Genomic DNA, 18,752 nt, shown 5'->3' on the forward strand with positions numbered 1-18,752 from the left:
TAGATATTATTCATTATTAGATCATTAATCTAATTGTAATGTTATTAAATTATTATTAGTATTTTACAATTTTCAATATATCGATTAGAATTCAATTATATCGATCAAACTTAATCGAAGTCGAAAGATGGGAATTTTAAATTTTGTCGCGAATTGAACTCCTGACTATTGTCAATACTATTACATAAAAAATTTACGTTATAAATAATATTTACAATACAAATCCCCGTAGAAATATGATTAAAACATATTTTAAAAATATATCTATCTATCTACGTAGAAATATACTTTTCACAATGTGAATGAAATTTGATATTATCGAAGTTAAATTGAAGTTTAAAATGAAATTATCATGTAATTGAAATCCAAAACCGATAAGCACGCGTTTTCAATATATATTGCTAAGGATCATGCGCGTGAAATATTCCATGTAGTGACCTTTATTACGTCTTGAATGCACGTACACAGAGGTTTTTTGGTAAGATTAAAATCATGGGATCAATTGTTGAATAGGTACGATCGTTGGAGGATCTTATCGTGCACGATGTGAAATAAACTTTTATAAAAAAAAAAAAAAAAAAAAAAAACAAATCGGAAAAAAAGAACCTTACTCGGCGTCATTATTTTGTAGATACGTATAATAGAGAGAGCGAGAGAGAGAGAGAGGGTAATTCGAAAAAGGGCGGCCACTTGATCCAGTGATTAGGAGTAAGAATTCTTACCTACTCGGATATCGATCCGCCTGGGCAAGTGAGCAATGCGACGTCTCTATAACGTTTGCAGCTTTTCCCATTATTTTTCGCCGGCAGCGTATTGTATGTGTGCGCGAGAAAAGTATAGAACGAGATAAAATCAGTGCTTTTTTCCTTAAGCAATACGTACGTCCTATCGTATATGTTTCAAGGCTACAGGACGCCTTACCGGCACCATATGTCTTGTATTAGTGGACGTAGATCAGAACGGTCAGATCAAACGTTTAATCAACTATATATATAAGAATAATGTAAGGCAAATGATATACGGTGAGTCGAGACAATGTTTCAAGCAACGCTTTTTCCCCCACTAGATTAATAATTTCTATAACTAATTTCGACGTTGTCATTCTCTATGAAAAAAAAAAAAAAGCAAAAACTTTGATCAAAATACAAATGACTATGAAATTTTCATACGAGGCGAAAACTTTGAGTTCAATCGCCCATTGTTGTCTTAGCTTATTACGCGAGCTCCAATGAAATTATTTAATTTAGGATAGATACAAGATCGAATTAATATGGACGTTCACGGAGCCGGAGTGGTTGCCGTTTTAGGAACCGTTGGAGCTGCTACTGGAGCAATATCAGCAGTAATCGTTTATACGATCTGTACACGACGTCGAAGATTACCCTTGCTTGCTTCGGGCGTCGGTCCTCTTAATTGGTCTGTTCTATCTTTTAACACTATCTATCAGGTGCTACATGTGCACAGCATCATTTGATTTTCCCAAAATTGTAACCTTATCTCTAACGTCCTATCGTTTATTTCAGGTTCGAGAAAGATTTATTGAATCGAGCTGAAGAAGCTGCGAGATCTTCGAAGGACGTTCTAGTTGGATTAGGATCGAGCGTATCTCTTGGTCGTGATAGTAGAACTCCGAAACACAGTGCTAGCCGTTCCGATGACGAAGAATGGCAATCGGATCACGTATTCGATAGTATTGCGAGTGATTCCCCAAGGAAAAGTGAGTGAATATACCATTCATGAAGAAAGTATACCCTGTTTTTCTATCGATTCAACTGATTTTATCAAAACGATTCATTCATTTTATCCTCGATCAATGTTTTTTCATAGTCCGACATCATCTATCCGAATCCGACGACGTTCCAACGTCACCGTTGAGTCCTCTCGCACCACCTTTACCCGAAGGTACGGTCGTAGCATCGGAGAAGCGAATGGTAATCGTTAAACATCCTCCTAGAAGCTTAGATAGTTCTCATTCGAGACTGAATAGTCTTGAAATCGAGTCAGAACCACGGAACAAGGTATACAAAAGTTATTCTAATAAATATCCTTTATGTACCATACGTACGTACGCATGTATTGTGCTTTTTTTGATTCATTGATTCGTAGCTTTCTTCTTCCTCGTCGACGTGTTCAACTGACGAATTTAGAGGCGATTTAGAAATAGGATTGATTCATGATGCGTTTGCTGGTATTCTCACAGTACGCCTTTTAGAGGTATTTAACATTATATATGATCGATTCTCGTCAATAGATAAGACTACTTATTAACATCTATCATCCCATCTTTGTGAAGAAACATTGATTGTTCTCTTTTTGTAAGGCTCGTAATTTACGTGCACGTGAACTCAGTGGAACAGCCGATCCTTATGCTAAAATACGCCTGTTACCTGATCGAAGTAATGTCTGGCAAACGAGAATACATAGACGTACTTTAAATCCAGGTAAAGCCGATCAGAGAATGATACTCATGAACGCAATATTATTTAATGACGCACCTTTCCAACAGTTTTCGACGAGGACTTTGTATTTGAAGTAAATCCAGAATCGTCCTTGAGCGATAGAACTCTAGAAGTTCTATTATACGATTTCGATGCTTTCTCTAGACATCGTGGCTTGGGTTATGCACAATTCCATTTATCTACGTTAATGGATATTCTTGGTCTAACGCTACAAACCGTTAGAGTACCGATATTGCGTTACGGAGCTGAGGGTGGCTTTAGAGCCCCACCTTTGGGAGAATTGATGGTGTCTCTTTCATATCAACCATTAGCGGAGAAATTGACGGTCATAGTTGTCAGGGCCAAGAATCTACCTATACCCGACGATTCATCAAGTTGCAATCCATATGTAAAGGTAGGTGAAAAAGAAAAAAAAGAAAAAGAAAAAGGTAACAGTTTTAAAAAGATTTCACCTTATCACGATCCATTTAGGTTATACTTATGCAAGATGGGAAAAGTCTCAAAAAGAAGAAGTCCAGTATAAAGCGGGAAGCGACAAGTCCAGTGTGGAATGATATTCTTAGCTTTGATGTTCCTAACGAAGTGTTTTCGAAGTGTGCATTAGAGTTTTCTATATTGCGTGCTAACGGTGAGTTAATTGCAAAATGCGAAGTTTCCAGCAAATGTCAAAAGGAACTCTTCCATCGTGTATTGTCAGGGAAGGGTGCCTCTGCACAATGGTTACCATTGTCCGAGCCGGAAGTTCATTGTACCGATGAATATAAAGATTAAGCATCAAATATAACTTGCAGATCAATGATCATAAGTCTTCGGGCTTATTTCTTGTTCTGTCTAGTAAAAAGTACTTGAACTTGAAACGAAAAGATTTATAATGAATTAAATTGCGTACTATCTATTTTTCATTAAATATAAACGTAAGTTCGCAATAGAAATGAATATGAATATTTTCGAATATTAATTGAAAGACATATATTCGTCGTTACAGAGAATTATTTTCGATAATATCCATAGATTAAAAATATACTGAAGTCGCTAAATACGATTGCCTTGATATAGATTATTTTAAGAGTTTTATTTAAAATATCTTTTTTTCCCCCCCCAAGTTATATATCAACAATATTACAATATCATAACGCACAGTTTTGCTGATAAAATGTCGTGCGAATGATCTAAATCGAAGGACTACGAATCCCATGCAATTGTGATATATTATCTGAATCAACTGCATGAATGCTGATCTCATAGATGTAATTGTTGGATCTATCGATAGACTGAAACTTCTATAGTGGTATATGGATATTCTTTCTATATGTGGCCGATTGTAATTGTAGTTCATACGATGTACTTTTAATATTAGTTTCTGTTTATGAGAATTGCAAGATATTTTCAATGTCAATGAAAGCAGGCTCTTTCAACAATGAAAAGTCCAATAAGTGTCTCATAGTAGCAAAATCAAAAGTCTATAAAAAATGTATATCATACTGAAAAGTGAAATATACGGAATAAATTATCTAACTTTTCACGAAGTGACGAAGTCTGAAATGTTTTCAAATATTATTGGCTTACTATAAAAATACGTGTTTTAGATAAATATATCCACACGTACTTTGGCGTAAACGCATATTCGCCACGACTAAGTTACTATAAAAATAACATCATGCCTGATACGTAAAGGTTGTGTCACATTAGATTTTTGATGTACCCATAGTATTATGTCAAGATATTCATACAAATTGTAAAATTGTGCTTACCATTTATTACTTATGCTTCCTCTGATGTGACAAAAAGTACAAATACTTTTAATATTTTTAATTTTTAAAATGTTTTATTCACTGTACAATATAACTGTACATAAAAGAGGAATGGACCAACATAATGCGATCCCTGAGTTTAATCGAACAATCCTGTAAATGAATAAAATATAATTAGTATAAAATTTATGCTTCAATTTTTATAAAAACATTGAAATGTAAAGACTATCTCATTTAAATGTATTATCTTCACATATACCATCAGTAGCTAATACATGATCGAATAATCATTGAATACTATTACATGGATTAGAATAAATATTAGATAAGTTTCTTTAATTATCATATAGTGAGATTTTATAAACTTTGTGTCAACTTACCAAAACCCATGTCCTCATCCGATTCTTCTTCTGGTTCTTCCTTCTTCTTTTCTTCTTTAGCTGGGGCAGCTTCCGTACTGGCTGGTGCAGCTGCAGCAGCAGTGACTAAAACAAGAAAAAGTTTTCAACATGGAGAAGATCATAGAAAAACTATTTGATCGTATTTATTATAATTGTCGCTAAAAGAATTTAAGCCAATGTATACAACAACATAAGACTCAAGAATTCCTTTCTCATTTTATATATCCTCATATGCTAACCATTCTAATATGTAAATTTAGTTAGAAAGGTGGATGAAGAGGACAAGATTAAAAAATGAAAAATATTCTTATACATAATATCAATGATACTTACCACCGGCAGCAGGTGCAGCACCAACGCCAGACCCAATTTTAGTGATAAGATCCTTCACATTTATACCCTCCAAAGCCTTTGCGAAAAGTCCAGGCCAATAAGATTCCACATCCACATTGGCAGCCTTTAAAATTGTCTGTATTTTCTCACCCTGCAATATTTCCACGTAGCGTATAATTGTTGTTTAGTTTTCACATTATGTTTTGTATTTTCCATATTTCAAATAACCTTTACACTTTCAGTGTATGAATTGGAAAGGGGGGAGAGAGAGAGAGAGAGAAAAAAAAGAAGACCAAAATTTTGTTTCATAACGATGAAACAAAAAAAGAAAACTTAATTTAGACCATTGGATATAATGATACGAATGCATGAGACGAATCGGCAAGCGTAGTAATACACGTGAAATTTTCTTACCGTTACGGCGATGTCATCGTCAACGAGAATAAGAGCAGAATAAACGCAAGCAAGCTCGGCTTTGGTAGTCATTTTTACTATTTATATTTTTTTTTATTGAACGTCGATGGATCTTAATAATGGTGCAAGTCGCCGATATGGCCTTAGCTCCGTCAGAGAGAACAAGCACAAAGGTTCGGTCGAATCCAACAGGAAGGAGTTAGCGCGCAACGGATGTCACGTGACGTGAAACGGAATACGCTCAAGCAGAATTCTTCATTAAGCTACATTTGGAGAATGTTAACGTCGTAGTTAGCTCTGATTGGTTGGACCGAAAAATCTGGTCTGGTGAGATACCACCTTAACCACATATATATATATATATATATATATATATATATATATAACAGACTTGATTAAAGAAACGTAATATATTTGATACTGTTATAAATAATTTTTTACAAAAACAAATATTTAATGATATAAGAAGGAATCGATGCAGAGGACATTGCAAAAGAAATATTAACAAGATATGTTCTTGGTATTTATCTATCTCTGATCGATACGTTTCATTTGAAAATGATCAAATGTGCAACTATTCGTTATTAAAATAACATCCGTTATGTGCGATGTATCTTCAATATATTAATCTTTATGCCTTTACATATTAAATCCGTACGTGTACAAGTATTGCGCAAGTTTACTAGAAATTTCAGTCTCTCGAATGACGTAATCAATATTAAACTAGTACGTGTCATTACCAATGTACTTACATTGGCACTTACATAAAAATTATTCATTAGAAATGTACACGTGTGTGAAGATTTTTGACACTAATAATTTAATTGATCAAATTACATGGTTATTGGTTATGTAAAATAACATATATATAAAACGAAGATAAACGAAAGTACGTATTTACGACATATTTGAAACACAGAGAATCTAAAAGGATGTCGCTACTTGCATTCATTGGTCGAAATTTGACCAGTTTCGGTTTATCGATATGTTTCTTATATCGCCAGGAAGGTCGATCGATAACAAATATCAAAGATTTCTCGAGTGCACGTAATCGTTCTAACAAGCAAATGATAGACAATTAAATAATCCGAAGAACATTGTAATAATAATGAAAGATAAAAGAAATACATATAACGTAAATGGGAATAAGATTAGTGAATATTAGGCGTAGTAGAATGGCTAGAGTAACTATCGAAAATCGAATTGCGCAAGACGCAAGTAAGGTAATCGATTACTAGTGAATCATACGTCCAATAGAAAAAGGATTCGTCGAGCGTGTTCAGTAGTTTTGCGGACGTCGTAGATCTCGCAAGTATCGTTCGAGTATTTCGCGAGACGCAAAGGGCGCGCGCGTCCGTGAGGCGCTTCGAGCTTTTTGTAAGCTTAGCGGAACGCAAGGTAGTCGTCGACGGCGACGACCACGACGAGGACGTTAATATACATTGGATAGAAGGAGAATAAAGGATAAGGGTTAAGGAGGAGGAGGAGGAGGAGGAGGAGGAGGAGGAGGAGGTGGTGGTGGAGGAGGAGGAGGAGGTGGTGGTGGTGGTGGATGTGGTGGTGGTGGTGGTGCGGCGGTGCCGAGGTGCGCCTGTTCGGCGAATGTTTCTCTCGGGCGGTCGTTGCTATGTAGTACCGGCGTAAATGAAGCGGCGGCGTATAGCGCGCTCGCGTGCTAAGGGGGTACCGCCTGCGGGGGCGATGAGAATGGCGCGCAAATGTTGCGTGCCCAACTGCAAGATCGACGTTCAGGAGGCACGCACCAAGGGTCTGCCGCTTCATAAATTTCCGAAGGACGCTGTACTTAGAGGCAGGTGGTTGACGAGCGGTGGTTTCGAGACGAGATTCAAGCCGACGCCCGGTCAAGTCGTCTGCCACAGACATTTTAAACGTGCCGACTACGAAGCCGCCAATAAAACTAACAAGCTAGCATTGAAGAAAGGCAGCGTTCCCTCGGTCTTTGCGAACTATGACAACCATCCAGGTATCTTTCGATCTATTTCAACCTACGTTTTTTTCTTCCTTTCTACCTACCAGAGAGTAGAGAGACTCTAGAGGACGGTCCGCTGTCAGCTGTAAAAAGAAACGAAAAGGAGATAGAGGCGTTCTTTTTCTCTCTCTCTCTCTCTCTCTCTCTCTCTCTCTCTTGCTCCGCCACTTACTCGTCTCCTCCTCTCATCCTCTTCCTTCTCTTCGCCCTCCGCCTCCGCCTCCCTCCATCGTCCCCTCGCCTCGCGTCCTCTCCCCTCCCTTTCTTCGTCCCCCTCTCTGGCTCGTAACACTAGTGGTTTCGAAGTCTCCTCTCCCTCCGTGTCTCGCCTCTACTCTCTTCTCCGAGATATTTCCTGTGTTTCTCGCGTCTACTACGCGATATCATCCACAGCGAGAGGCGCACAAATTCATGGATTTCTTTGAAGAAACGCGTATCTTCGCTATGCGTTTTTCCTTACTGAAATAGAATATGGTCTTCTTTCGATGAATATAAATCGATGATATGAGAAACCTTCGAACTTATTATTACTCATGCATAATTGAAACAAAGAAAACTTTTAGGGATATTCTTTTGATATTTTCTTGCTTTAAACGTACAATCGTTAAATCCTAAATATTTCTTTAATAATCGATCATTACTCGCTCCTCAGATTTTACATTTGTTGACGTTTATTATAAGTATGTTTATGTATTGGTTTTTAGATCCAGTAATCATGTCAGTAAAGACCTCTACTTCTTATGCGCAAGAAGATCTGGATTTAATTAATGCGGAAATTTTAAATATGAGACATTCTCCTTTAATATCCGAAGATAGAACTCCAAAGTCTGACAGTTGCGGCGAAACCTGTTATTCCAGACCAGAATCATCTGCCGATTCGATTAATTTATTGGAGACGTCTGATTTAATGGACCAGAGATGCAAGCTATCTGCGGGAAGGAATTCGAGTATTATGAAAGAAGGAACTCTTAATGGCACAGAAATAAAAGCAAACAATATGGCGATTCAGTCGGGTATAGTTGAATCTGAGAAAAAGGTGCAACATGTTTCCAAAGATGTAAATCCGAAAACAGAAGTAAATGGCTTTAAAAAAGCAAATGAGAAAGAATTTGACAAGGGAAACAATGTGAAAAGCAAAACGTTAAATCGTGATAGTTTAAAATTCTTCCCTGGTGCCAAATTGGAAGCAAAGGACTTCAACGAAAAGTGGTGTGTATTGGTATCGAAAAAGAATTTCTATAGTGTTTTATATTGCGTGATCATATCGTGATCGAGAGATGTAAGAAATTACATTATGCGTGAAGGAAAATAGATTAATTGTTAATACTTTTGGCAGGTATTCTGCTAAAGTAGTGGAAACAGATTGGGTAGAGAGAGAAGTATTGATACATTTTCATAAGTGGAGTGCAAGATTTGATGAGTGGATACCAATGGATAGTTCGAGACTACGTGTATTGCAAACAGAAACAAAGTAAGTAAATATTATTTATACTCGAAGATTTTAAATTTCCTCTTTACAGGTAAAAGCAATGTGTGTGAAACTCGCTATTTGTGATCACCTTCCAAATGCTTGCAATACAGATTTCATGACATATATGACATCCTTCTATATTTTTGTATTTTACATCTCTTAACAATTGTTAATCTTTTTGAAATAATCTTAAAATCAATCATGAGACCTGTAATAGCAACAAATTCATTCATCCCGAATCACGAATTAACTTAACTTTTAAATTACCGTGTAATATTCCATTATTGAAATTAATAGTAGACGTTTACGAAATTTTATGACAGTTTTATAATCTGTCTTCTGTGTTTTTCTTTAAAGCGAACAATCTTGGGTGCAGCCATCTTCGTAAGTGGATATTGCGTTATTAGAGGATAGATAATAAAATTTTTAGTAATTCTCATTGTTTCTAGATCATAATTGAACATTCCTATGGTATCCTAATTTTGTAGATCTGTAGAATCTTCCGTTTCTCTTTCTGTCAAATATTCTTTTTCATAGCTTTATGTACATACATATTTCTTCTAAAACTCATTCTGCTGACCGACCATGCTCTTAAATGTCTCTTCCTAAAAGAATGCATCCAGATGTGTTCTATATGTCATCGTTCGTAGATTATAGAATTTTTAGTAGTTTTGTTGGCTGATTATCCTTGAGGATAATGAAGAATGTGTATAGCGTTTATTAATTATAGAACGTATAAATAAAATAATTTATTACTTACACTGATAGCGAATGTTGTTTGTTTAAAGTCAAAGGTATGATAACAAAGTGCTTGCGTGTAAATATGATAAAAATAAATTCTTCCAAACTTATCACTTGAGGTATTGATATTTAGCTTTTCTTTTTTCCGATACATCGTAAACAACATTATTTGCAAAGTGAATAAATTGTTTAAATATATACATATAACCGACAATTCATGCTTATATAGCACAGTACTTTCTTTTTCTTATTTATGTACAATATCTTTGTAATTTTTGCTCTCATCTACAAATTTATTTCTAATGTTTGAATTTGTGCGGTGACAGATGTAATAACATTTTTCATTCAGACTTTATGTCAGAAAACAAAAAACAAACGATATCTCTACATGTTGCTTTTATCAAAGATTAATTTAGTTTGACATTAGAAAACAAAATGCTGCACTTTAAATAAAATCCTGTCAAGAAGCTGCACGAGAAAATTGACGATGTCGCGAGAAATTATTATCCTCTTTGTGTTTTTTTTACGCGGAAGGTAATATGTCAATTTGACACCCCCAGGGAGACGAATATGAAAGAGTTCTCGGTCGGAGAAAGGATCTTAGCTACGTGGGCGGATGGCAGAAAATATCCCGCTAAAGTAAACGCCGTCTTAGGGAATGGTAAGCGACCTAACCTTAATCACCGTGAGAAAGACAGAGATCGACTGTGTCCTCCCATTGTCCGTTTGACGTTTTCACTCTGGGAAGGACATTTTTTTTTAAATTTATAATATACCATCTATTTTATAATTATAAGTGACATATTTTCGCAGACAGGTATGATGTGCTCTTTGATGATGGATATGCAAAGATTGTCAGATCCTCGAAGATGACTAAAATTGCCACTCCGCCCGAAACGGTATGAATAAATATTGAGGTTATGTTGTTATTTCTACGCGAATCCATAATTTTTTCATAAGTCAGTTTTCTTTTATGATTTTGACAGATGTATCTCTAAATTGATGACGTAACGTAAAGGAAGTCTTTATTTTCAATGTGATTACATTTTCCTTAAGAATATAGAAATTTCGATGGTATTTCTTTATTCTCATGGTTCTTTTATTATTTTTATCTTAATTCATGGAATATTACGTATAAATTTTCAGATCAAAATTACTCAATTTTAGACTTTGTTTTGGCCGATATAGTGTTACCTTTATGTAGCATATTTATAGAAAACATACTGGCTAAGGATCTTCTTTTTCTTCTTCCTTTTTTTTCCCCTTTTATTTTTCCTTTTTTTTCTCTCCTTTCTTCGTTCTTTCCCCCCTCCCCCCCCCCCCACTCCCTCTTCCCCCCAAGTTTTCAAGATTCATAATTATTAATTCATAGTTTTATTCATTGTTCTCTAATCGCGAAAGTATATTATTGAAGAAATATTTTTTGTCAAGACATTTTTATTGTTTGGTACTATGGCTGCCATATGTCTGCAAGTATATATGTTCTTACAGTTATATCGAAAAGAATAAATAATTGCAAGTATTAGTCGATATAAACAATAACAATATTCAAGGGAATATTTTATATTTATTTAGTCGCAATTTTTATTTGGACAAAGAATTTTTCAAAATTATCATAGCATATGGTCAAATGCATATTTGTATACTTTCCTCTTGATTCTACTTGTCAAATTGATAATTAGTGACGTTTAAATTAATAATAGGAATTAGGAATGACAAATTTTTAAAAATAATTCAGCTAATAAACTTTTGATTTGAGGTTAAAAGTTCATTAGGGATAATTAGAACAGTAATCTTGTATGTAAGTGTTGTTGCGGATTTGACTACTGATGATTGAGAATTTACAAAAATAAAGTCTATTTTAATATTACGATTGTATAGCAAGCAGTTAAAGAAGACGGATACATAGGAAGTAAACAAGAGAGGAGGGACAAGAAAAGAAAGCATACAGTTATGGAGCTTTTCCATACTCATTCTAGGAAACGTTCCAAAAATGAAAGTGATAAAACAGTAAAGAAAGAAGAATCCGTTGTTCGAAATAACGTAGAAAGTTTCCCAGAACCTAAGATCGATTTGGATGGTACCCTATTTGGGCCCTGCTATGATCCTGGTACTGATTTATTAAAAGGATTTAATGCAAATGTGCCTAAAACGAAATCATTACCGAAAAAGGCCAAAAAAGAAACGCATAAATCTGACACGGAGCAAGAAGAATATGTTGGTCCAGCATGGGTTGATGGTGAACCGCAAGGAATTGAATCTTACATTGTAGATGGCAACGATGGTAAACAAATTTTTTTTTTTTTTTTTTTCTGAATTACATATAAATTTATAACAATTTATTAATATAAAAATTTATTATTAACAATTTATTAATATAAAATTGTGCTCTATAGGGCCACGCCGTTCTATTATTGTACCTGATAAAAGATTACCACCGGGCTGGCAGAAGCATTTTACTCAAAGAAAAGCTGGCACGTCTGCAGGAAAATGGGATGTTTTATTTATACAGTAAGTAGAGGATTAAATAAATTAAATGCATATTTGGATTCTCTAATTGCAACATTATTTCATACGAAGTATTGTTTTAGTAAATCGAGCGGAAAGAAATTTAGATCAAGGAACGATATTAGGACGTTTATGGAAAGCCAAGGACAGTTTGACTTTGATCCGGAGAAATTTGACTTTTGTATTCACCGTAAGAAAAAGAATCACGGACAAAAGTTAAAGCAAGATGTTCCTACGCCAGAAATACCAAAGAAGATAAAAACGTTGTTGCCTAAAGTAAAAACGCCAACTTCTAATGAAACTACATTACTTATGTCAATTAACACGACGCCCGTTAATACACCAGTTGCATCCGCAGGAACTACTGGAACTTCTGTTAACAACGGCGGTAAGATATTTTTCTCATTGCAACGCATAAAAATAAAGAATATATATCTTTTATTTTCTGTTGGTGTTTCAAACGTACATTAGGAATGATTTATTGTAAGTATATATGTTTTGATGGTATATATACTTAAAAGAAGGGATTATCTCAGTATTAACAATTATATTATTAAATAATTAAAATTGATCTGATATTTATTTGATAAATTTATTTTTAAGCAGCCGTTTTCATCGGCGGTCTTCGAGTGGAGATGGAAGATAGTGCTTATAAATGTCCTAAACAAGGATGTAATAAAACTTTTCGGAAAGAAAATCTTTTGCAAATGCACATAAAACATTATCATCCTGAATATTCGAAATTTTTGGGATCCACACCAAATGTTGCAGATTTGGCATATGCAAGAACGATCGGGGAGTCTATTGACGACATTATTCCAAAGAAATCAACTCCTTTATTGGAAAAAATTCATAAATTTGGGAAAAAGAAGGCTCAAGAAAGATCACCAGTGCCCACGTCGCAATTAAGATTAAATTTTGTACAGCCTTCTTCCCCATCCGTATCGTTACCAACGTTCGAGGAACGAGAAGATGAAGTTGACCAATTAGAGAAAGTAAATGAACTTCATAAAGAAGATATTAAAATAGAAACCATGTCACCTATTTCAAGTCATAGTATAGAAATAGATGAGGAAGTTGAAAAAAGGAAAGAAAATTCATGTGCGATGTCACCAGGGACACTGTTTGATATGAAAATAAGAGAAGAGAAACCGGAGAAAGTTGGAATTAAAACATTATTACCCGTCCGTCCACCTGTAACACCGGAAATACAAAGGGTGGATAGATCGAAATCTTTAGACGATTCTATGCATATTGAAAGGGGTAAAGGTCAGAGAAAGCGTCAACTATCGGAATATAGTTCTGATGTACCGTCTAAAGGGAAAAGGCGACATGGTATGCATACATTTATTCTTATAATATTACTATTATAATATATTATTGTATACTATATTTTATATAGTCGTTGAATGAATTCGACGTATCTTTTGTATCTTTTTCTACATAGGTATGCAAGACATTGTAGACGATTATGGAGATCTAGATGACAGTGCTGTAGATGCAGAAGGCCCTACCGCTCTCATATATAGATACAGTCGCAGGAAATCTGACTCCAAAAGCGATGAAAATAGTCAGAATAGTAAGTTGAACCTTTGTATCATATAATCAAAGTTGCGAGATATATATATATATATATATATATATATATATATATATATATATATGTGTGTGTGCCATATTTTCTTATTTTAAGTGAAATATTTTCGTTTATTATTATTTTATTATTTTGTATTGCTCGTAGGTCAACTTAATGATTCTCGCCTTGAGAAAGGCGACCCCTTTAAAGGGGATTCTGCAAAAAGAGATAATAGTAATGATGCAGAAGGTATTTTGTTTGTTTTTTTAACATCCTTTTTATTTCAACATTATTCCATTCAACCTTTCCTCTCCGTTTTCTTTATTATAATTGTTATTTTATTTATTGGCAGTATAAATATCAGAGCCAGATTTAGAAAATAGTTTGCGCAAATGGAACGTTTTTATAAAACGATTAGTTGAGAATGAATACATGGCTGGGGTTAATCATGATTTACCTACTAATTAATTAATACACGACTAACTATTTTTATGTAAAATCGTTTTAATAATGGATATTATGTTACATTAATATTTCATTTATAGAAAGCGAAGGAGTTATGATGATGATCAATGGAGAAATGGTAAAAGTAGAGCAGCTCCGACGAGAAGAAATAATTAATTGTACCTGTGGCTATATGGAAGAAGATGGTTTAATGATACAATGTGACCTTTGTTTGTGTTGGCAACATGGTCACTGTAATGCCATTGAAAAAGAAAAAGACGTTCCAGAAAAGTATGTTTGTTATATATGCCGACACCCTTATCGTGAACGGCCTTCGAAGAAATATTATCACGATCAAGATTGGATAAAGGAAGGCAAATTGCCAAGGTATTTAATATAGATGATGTCTCTAGCTATTCTTAGTGACATCTTTTTATCGTTTTAACTTTAACGAAATATTTATATTTCTTTTTTAGTTTATCTACTCGAACGAAGAATCAAAATGCAATTAATAAAAGAACTGCAATATTAAAGCGTTCGTACGATTTGGTTGCGGCCTTACTGCAAATGCAGCAAATTCTCCATAGTCTGAGGGTGAAAATTAATGTAGCTCAGTAAGTAAAGTTTCTCGATTCATTTCGTTACGTTCGTTCTTTATGTCTATGAATTATTAAACGTGTAAATTTGCACATATTAGGAAAAAAGATCATCCGAAATTATATCTTTGGGCTAAAAATTGGGAAAAAGTGGATGTACCCAAGCCTGATATGGAGCCTGTTCCAATAATAGAAGTAATGAAAATGCCTATGGATTCTACCGACACAAGTTCTGAAACCTCTAGACGTACCGACGTAAAAATAGAAACGAAAACGTCGGTAAAGGATGATCACGATGACAAATCTATAGCTTCTGATTCGGAATTAATGAAAATTTTAGAAGAAGATAGTTCGAATTCGGACGAATCGAAAGTTATGTGTAAAAAAGAGGATACGATAAATTCAAACGGCGGTCATATATTATTAGACGCATTAACAAGAAATGGAAGTCCGGACGAAAAGCAAAAGTTAAAGCTTGAAAATGCAATAGAAAATATAAGTAAGTTGAAACAGTGTTTTTTTTCCACCCCCTTCCCTTCTCATCTCTCTTCTTTAATCACGGTTATTTATTCCATCGCTCTATTACAATAGTTTCATTGTTACGATAGATACAAATGGTTCGGAAGATAACAGATCGATCTCTGGATTATTTGCGGATAATATTCATGGTGAAACTAATGTACCTGAAATTGGACAGGAATTGTCAACTCCGTTACAACCATTTATACCAGAACCAGAAGCACCAATTGATTCGGCCGAATGTCGAATGAGATTACTGGAACATATCGAACATTTCCAGAGTCACATAGACTCGAGACTAGTATCTATAGAAGCTCAAGTTTGTGGTATGTAAATATTTTATAAAAATGAATCTATATTGAATATAAAACACAATTGTTTCTCATATTCTAACAGCTTTGGAAGCCATGGATCCTGACGAGATAATACCTAGTCCGGATGTGCAACCTCGTACGAAGCAAACAGTACAAATGTTGCTTAGAGATTTGAATACAGTTCGTAAATTGGCTGCTTTATGTTAAAGCATTCGTTTGTACAAATATGATGTCATAAGAATTACTTTTTCGTTGAAAGCGTAATTGCACAATAAAATTGCTTTAACCAATACATATACAAATGTAACTATATATATATATATATATATATATATATATATATATATATATATATATATACATATATATATACATATATATATATACAAATGTAACTATATATATACACAAAGTAACTATATATATATATATATATATATATATATATATATATATATATATATATATATATATAACGTTGCCGAGTGTCAGAATCGAACAAATGTGATGTGAAATACAATTTAAGCTACAATTTCATAAATTCGTACGTAATACATTAATGTCGTTTTATGTATTTGCATATTTAATAGAAAAGTAAATTGTTATGATCATAGATCAATATAAAAAGAAAAAGAAAAAGAAACAAATTAAGTTTCTAATATAATTCTAATATAATAACATAAACGATAATATAATTATGTTTAATGATGTTAATTTCTACGGAATTAATTTCGTATTTCTCACGACAATTATTGTATCATTCCGATCGTATTATTATTATATCGGAAGAAATTACAGGATATTTTTTCAGGGTAAATATCAAAATATTTACATGCATAGTTGAATAGAAAACAATGTGATCTTAACGCATGGATAGATAGAAAATAATTAAGTAAAATATTATATGATTGTTACATAAGTAGAGTCAAAAAATATTTTCCTTGTACTATTGTTTAGATTATCATATTAAACTAACACATTTTTGTTTGTTAGTAAATATACGTTCCGTTAGCATAATCATTATCCTTTGACTCGAACGAGTATCTCTTAGTGCCTCGATAGAACCGTTCGTATTTTCCCTCGCGAAGCTGACTGAATAAACGAATAAAAGGATGATCGTATAGATGTCGCCAGGATTCATTGACTCAAATTCTGTTATTATCGACCGAGCATTTCGGAGATGCCGAATCGCACACGTTTTTTGATCTTAAAAGTTATTTTATGAAATACAAATGAAAAGTAGACGCCAAGTTGGTCCTTGTCCGTCGTCGTCGTCGTCGTTGTTGCAAGGAATAACGCGTGTATTAATCTTGCCATAAGTGACATTGGGCGACATAGAAAGCAAAGGATAGATACATTGGATTGGAGAGTGGGAGCGAGAGAGATAATCGGCGCATGCGCTTTGTGAGGAATGAGTAAGAGAGCGCGTAGGGAGGAGCGGTGGTGGGAGGAGTAAAGGAGCGAGAGGGCAGTCGCACAGGACGTGGAACGGCCGTTGCCGTGGAACGTGTGCGCTGGACTCGGTTCGTTTCTCTTACATTTATTCGTTATGACAATACAGTGATCCAGCGCTAAGCGCTGCGACCGTACGTTTTTACGATTCGTTCGGCTACGGCAGCAAGAACGAAGACGAGCCGAAAACGAGACGAAGAAGAAGAACAAGAACAACAACAACAACAACAACGACGACGACGACGACGACGACGACGACGACGACGAGGAAGACGCGAGATGGAGACGCGTCGCGGCACGGTCTAACCGTGGCAGCCTGTTTCCGTCCTTCTCTCGTTCCTTCGTACCTTCGCTGGGGTCTTCCTCCTTCGTGAATTTTAGTGTGTGCGTCATGTGCCGCCGCCGTCGTTGTACCTCCGTCGTCGCGTGTGTCCTCTTCCAGTGGATTACCATCCTCGAGTAAAATCTCCCATTTACTCTCCTTCTCCCTCCTTCTCTTTTGTGAAAAACAAAAAGTTATTACGAGGGGAAGGAAGAAAGTGTCTTTGCTCGAGGTTCGCCGGTACGCCCATCTCTGTACGATTGAGAAAGAGAAGGAGAAAGACGGAGATAGAGCGAAGAGTGAGCGAGAGAGAGAGAGAGAGTGAGAACGAGCGATAGAGAGAGAGAGAGAGAGAAAAGAAAGAAAGAAAGAAAGAGGGAGAGAGAAGGAATTTTCTTCTCTCCATTATTAGTGATCGTTCCTTCTCCTCTTGTGTTCGGTTCGTTGCGGTGTAAGTACGACGACTCCGAGGACGAAGATTAGGAAGGAGCTCTTCTCTTTCTCTCCAATTCTTGTATTTTTGTCTGACTCTCGTGGTGCTGAGGCGAGAGAGAGAAAGAGAGAAAGAGACATACAGAGAGAAAGAAAGAGAGAGAGAGAGAGAGAGAGAGAGAGAGAGAAAGAGCAAGTTCGACGGTTTGGTGGGGTTGTGGGGTGGTGGTGGAAGGTGGAGTAGAGTCAGCGAGCGAGCGAGAATAAAGAAAGAGCGAGAGAGAAATATAAGAAGCGAGAAGAGAGAGGGGACACGTCTGGTCCGATTCCGTGCGTTCGAACGAGAGAGATAACGCGAGGGAGCGCAAGTGGCGTATCAAGATGGCGCATAATTTGGCACCGAGCGTCAACTGCTCGCTCGACGACATTGACCTGAACGCCCTGAAGGTACGTAAATACAAATATCGTTCTTCTCGGATTCGCGGCCACGATAATCGCTCTATTACCGGCATTTATTCGACGCTAAACTATCGAAAATCTTTCGATAAACGATGGCAAATGTAACGCACAAAGAAGTACCGTGATCGGCCTTTCGGTGTTGGAGAGACGGAGATAACACGATGATCGACGAAGTCGATCGAGGAAAACGTCTCGTCCTTCGTTAGAGAAAGATCTCTTTCGATGAGACGCAAGAGAGGTTGAAGGGGAAAGAGTAACAGAGAGAAAGAGAGATGGAGGGAGGGAGGGAGGTAGAGAGAGAGAGAGAGAGAGAGAGAGAGAGAATGAGAGAGAAAGAGAGAAGGACAGAGAAGAGGGAGAGGTCCTCGTATTCTCTCGTTCGATACTTCCCGTCTCGCGCAAACGTCTTCGAGAAGAATTGAACACAACGAAGAACGGTTCGTTTTTCTCTGTCCTTCTCTTACATGTTCGCTCGTGGCCGGCCATCGAAGTCATTCCGGAAGCGTCCGAGCGTATCGCATAACATCCGTTGACAAGTTGGCGCGAATCGCGCCCAACCATTCCTGTTCC

General features: G+C 35.8%; 4 protein-coding genes across 29 annotated transcripts in view; 3 read left to right on the forward strand and 1 right to left on the reverse strand.

The window, feature by feature from the left end:
* Positions 1-120: 120 nt before the first annotated feature.
* Positions 121-4,395, forward strand: LOC124430480 (synaptotagmin-2). 3 transcript variants are annotated; one of them, XM_046977126.1, is made up of 9 exons: positions 123-513; positions 632-1,022; positions 1,248-1,416; positions 1,524-1,717; positions 1,828-2,018; positions 2,107-2,214; positions 2,321-2,441; positions 2,507-2,853; positions 2,931-4,395. In XM_046977126.1, exons 3-9 carry the CDS (start codon positions 1,271-1,273, stop codon positions 3,228-3,230), a joined length of 1,407 nt encoding a protein of 468 aa, XP_046833082.1. In that variant the 5' UTR covers positions 123-513; positions 632-1,022; positions 1,248-1,270; the 3' UTR covers positions 3,231-4,395. The 3 variants fall into 3 exon arrangements, with proteins under 3 accessions (XP_046833083.1, XP_046833082.1, XP_046833081.1); XM_046977127.1 differs by having other exon boundaries at positions 121-1,022; positions 1,253-1,416; XM_046977125.1 differs by having other exon boundaries at positions 123-1,022.
* LOC124430484 (60S acidic ribosomal protein P1) lies at positions 4,263-5,579 on the reverse strand. Its single transcript, XM_046977136.1, has 4 exons — positions 5,359-5,579; positions 4,945-5,095; positions 4,591-4,695; positions 4,263-4,363 (listed from the first exon to the last, which is right to left on the reverse strand). Exons 1-4 carry the CDS (start codon positions 5,428-5,430, stop codon positions 4,350-4,352), a joined length of 342 nt encoding a protein of 113 aa, XP_046833092.1. The 5' UTR covers positions 5,431-5,579; the 3' UTR covers positions 4,263-4,349.
* A 1,324-nt stretch (positions 5,580-6,903) lies between these two features.
* On the forward strand, positions 6,904-15,809 carry LOC124430478 (PHD finger protein 20). 7 transcript variants are annotated; one of them, XM_046977107.1, is made up of 18 exons: positions 6,904-7,342; positions 8,053-8,557; positions 8,685-8,819; positions 9,177-9,203; positions 10,121-10,221; positions 10,374-10,459; positions 11,442-11,844; positions 11,957-12,071; positions 12,152-12,456; positions 12,540-12,551; positions 12,672-13,403; positions 13,516-13,647; positions 13,810-13,893; positions 14,190-14,475; positions 14,565-14,702; positions 14,786-15,183; positions 15,293-15,529; positions 15,600-15,809. In XM_046977107.1, exons 1-18 carry the CDS (start codon positions 7,003-7,005, stop codon positions 15,722-15,724), a joined length of 4,161 nt encoding a protein of 1,386 aa, XP_046833063.1. In that variant the 5' UTR covers positions 6,904-7,002; the 3' UTR covers positions 15,725-15,809. The 7 variants fall into 7 exon arrangements, with proteins under 7 accessions (XP_046833063.1, XP_046833064.1, XP_046833069.1 ...); XM_046977108.1 differs by having other exon boundaries at positions 12,675-13,403; XM_046977114.1 differs by lacking the exon at positions 6,904-7,342 and adding an exon at positions 7,664-7,822.
* A 1,133-nt stretch (positions 15,810-16,942) lies between these two features.
* Positions 16,943-18,752, forward strand: part of LOC124430442 (serine/threonine-protein kinase mig-15) — a 34,236-nt gene continuing 32,426 nt past the window's right edge. For 5 of the 18 annotated variants that reach the window (XM_046977011.1, XM_046977013.1, XM_046977014.1 and 2 more), the window contains exon 1: positions 16,943-18,170. In XM_046977011.1, the coding sequence (XP_046832967.1) occupies positions 18,105-18,170 (66 nt within the window). In that variant the 5' untranslated portion in view covers positions 16,943-18,104. Of the gene's footprint in view, positions 18,171-18,562; positions 18,620-18,752 lie in introns of those variants that run through there. The other 13 variants (XM_046977010.1, XM_046977012.1, XM_046977025.1 and 10 more) reach the window with 7 other exon arrangements.

Source organism: Vespa crabro, chromosome 18 (assembly GCF_910589235.1).
Source record: "Vespa crabro chromosome 18, iyVesCrab1.2, whole genome shotgun sequence".
Classification (NCBI taxonomy): domain Eukaryota; kingdom Metazoa; phylum Arthropoda; class Insecta; order Hymenoptera; family Vespidae; genus Vespa; species Vespa crabro.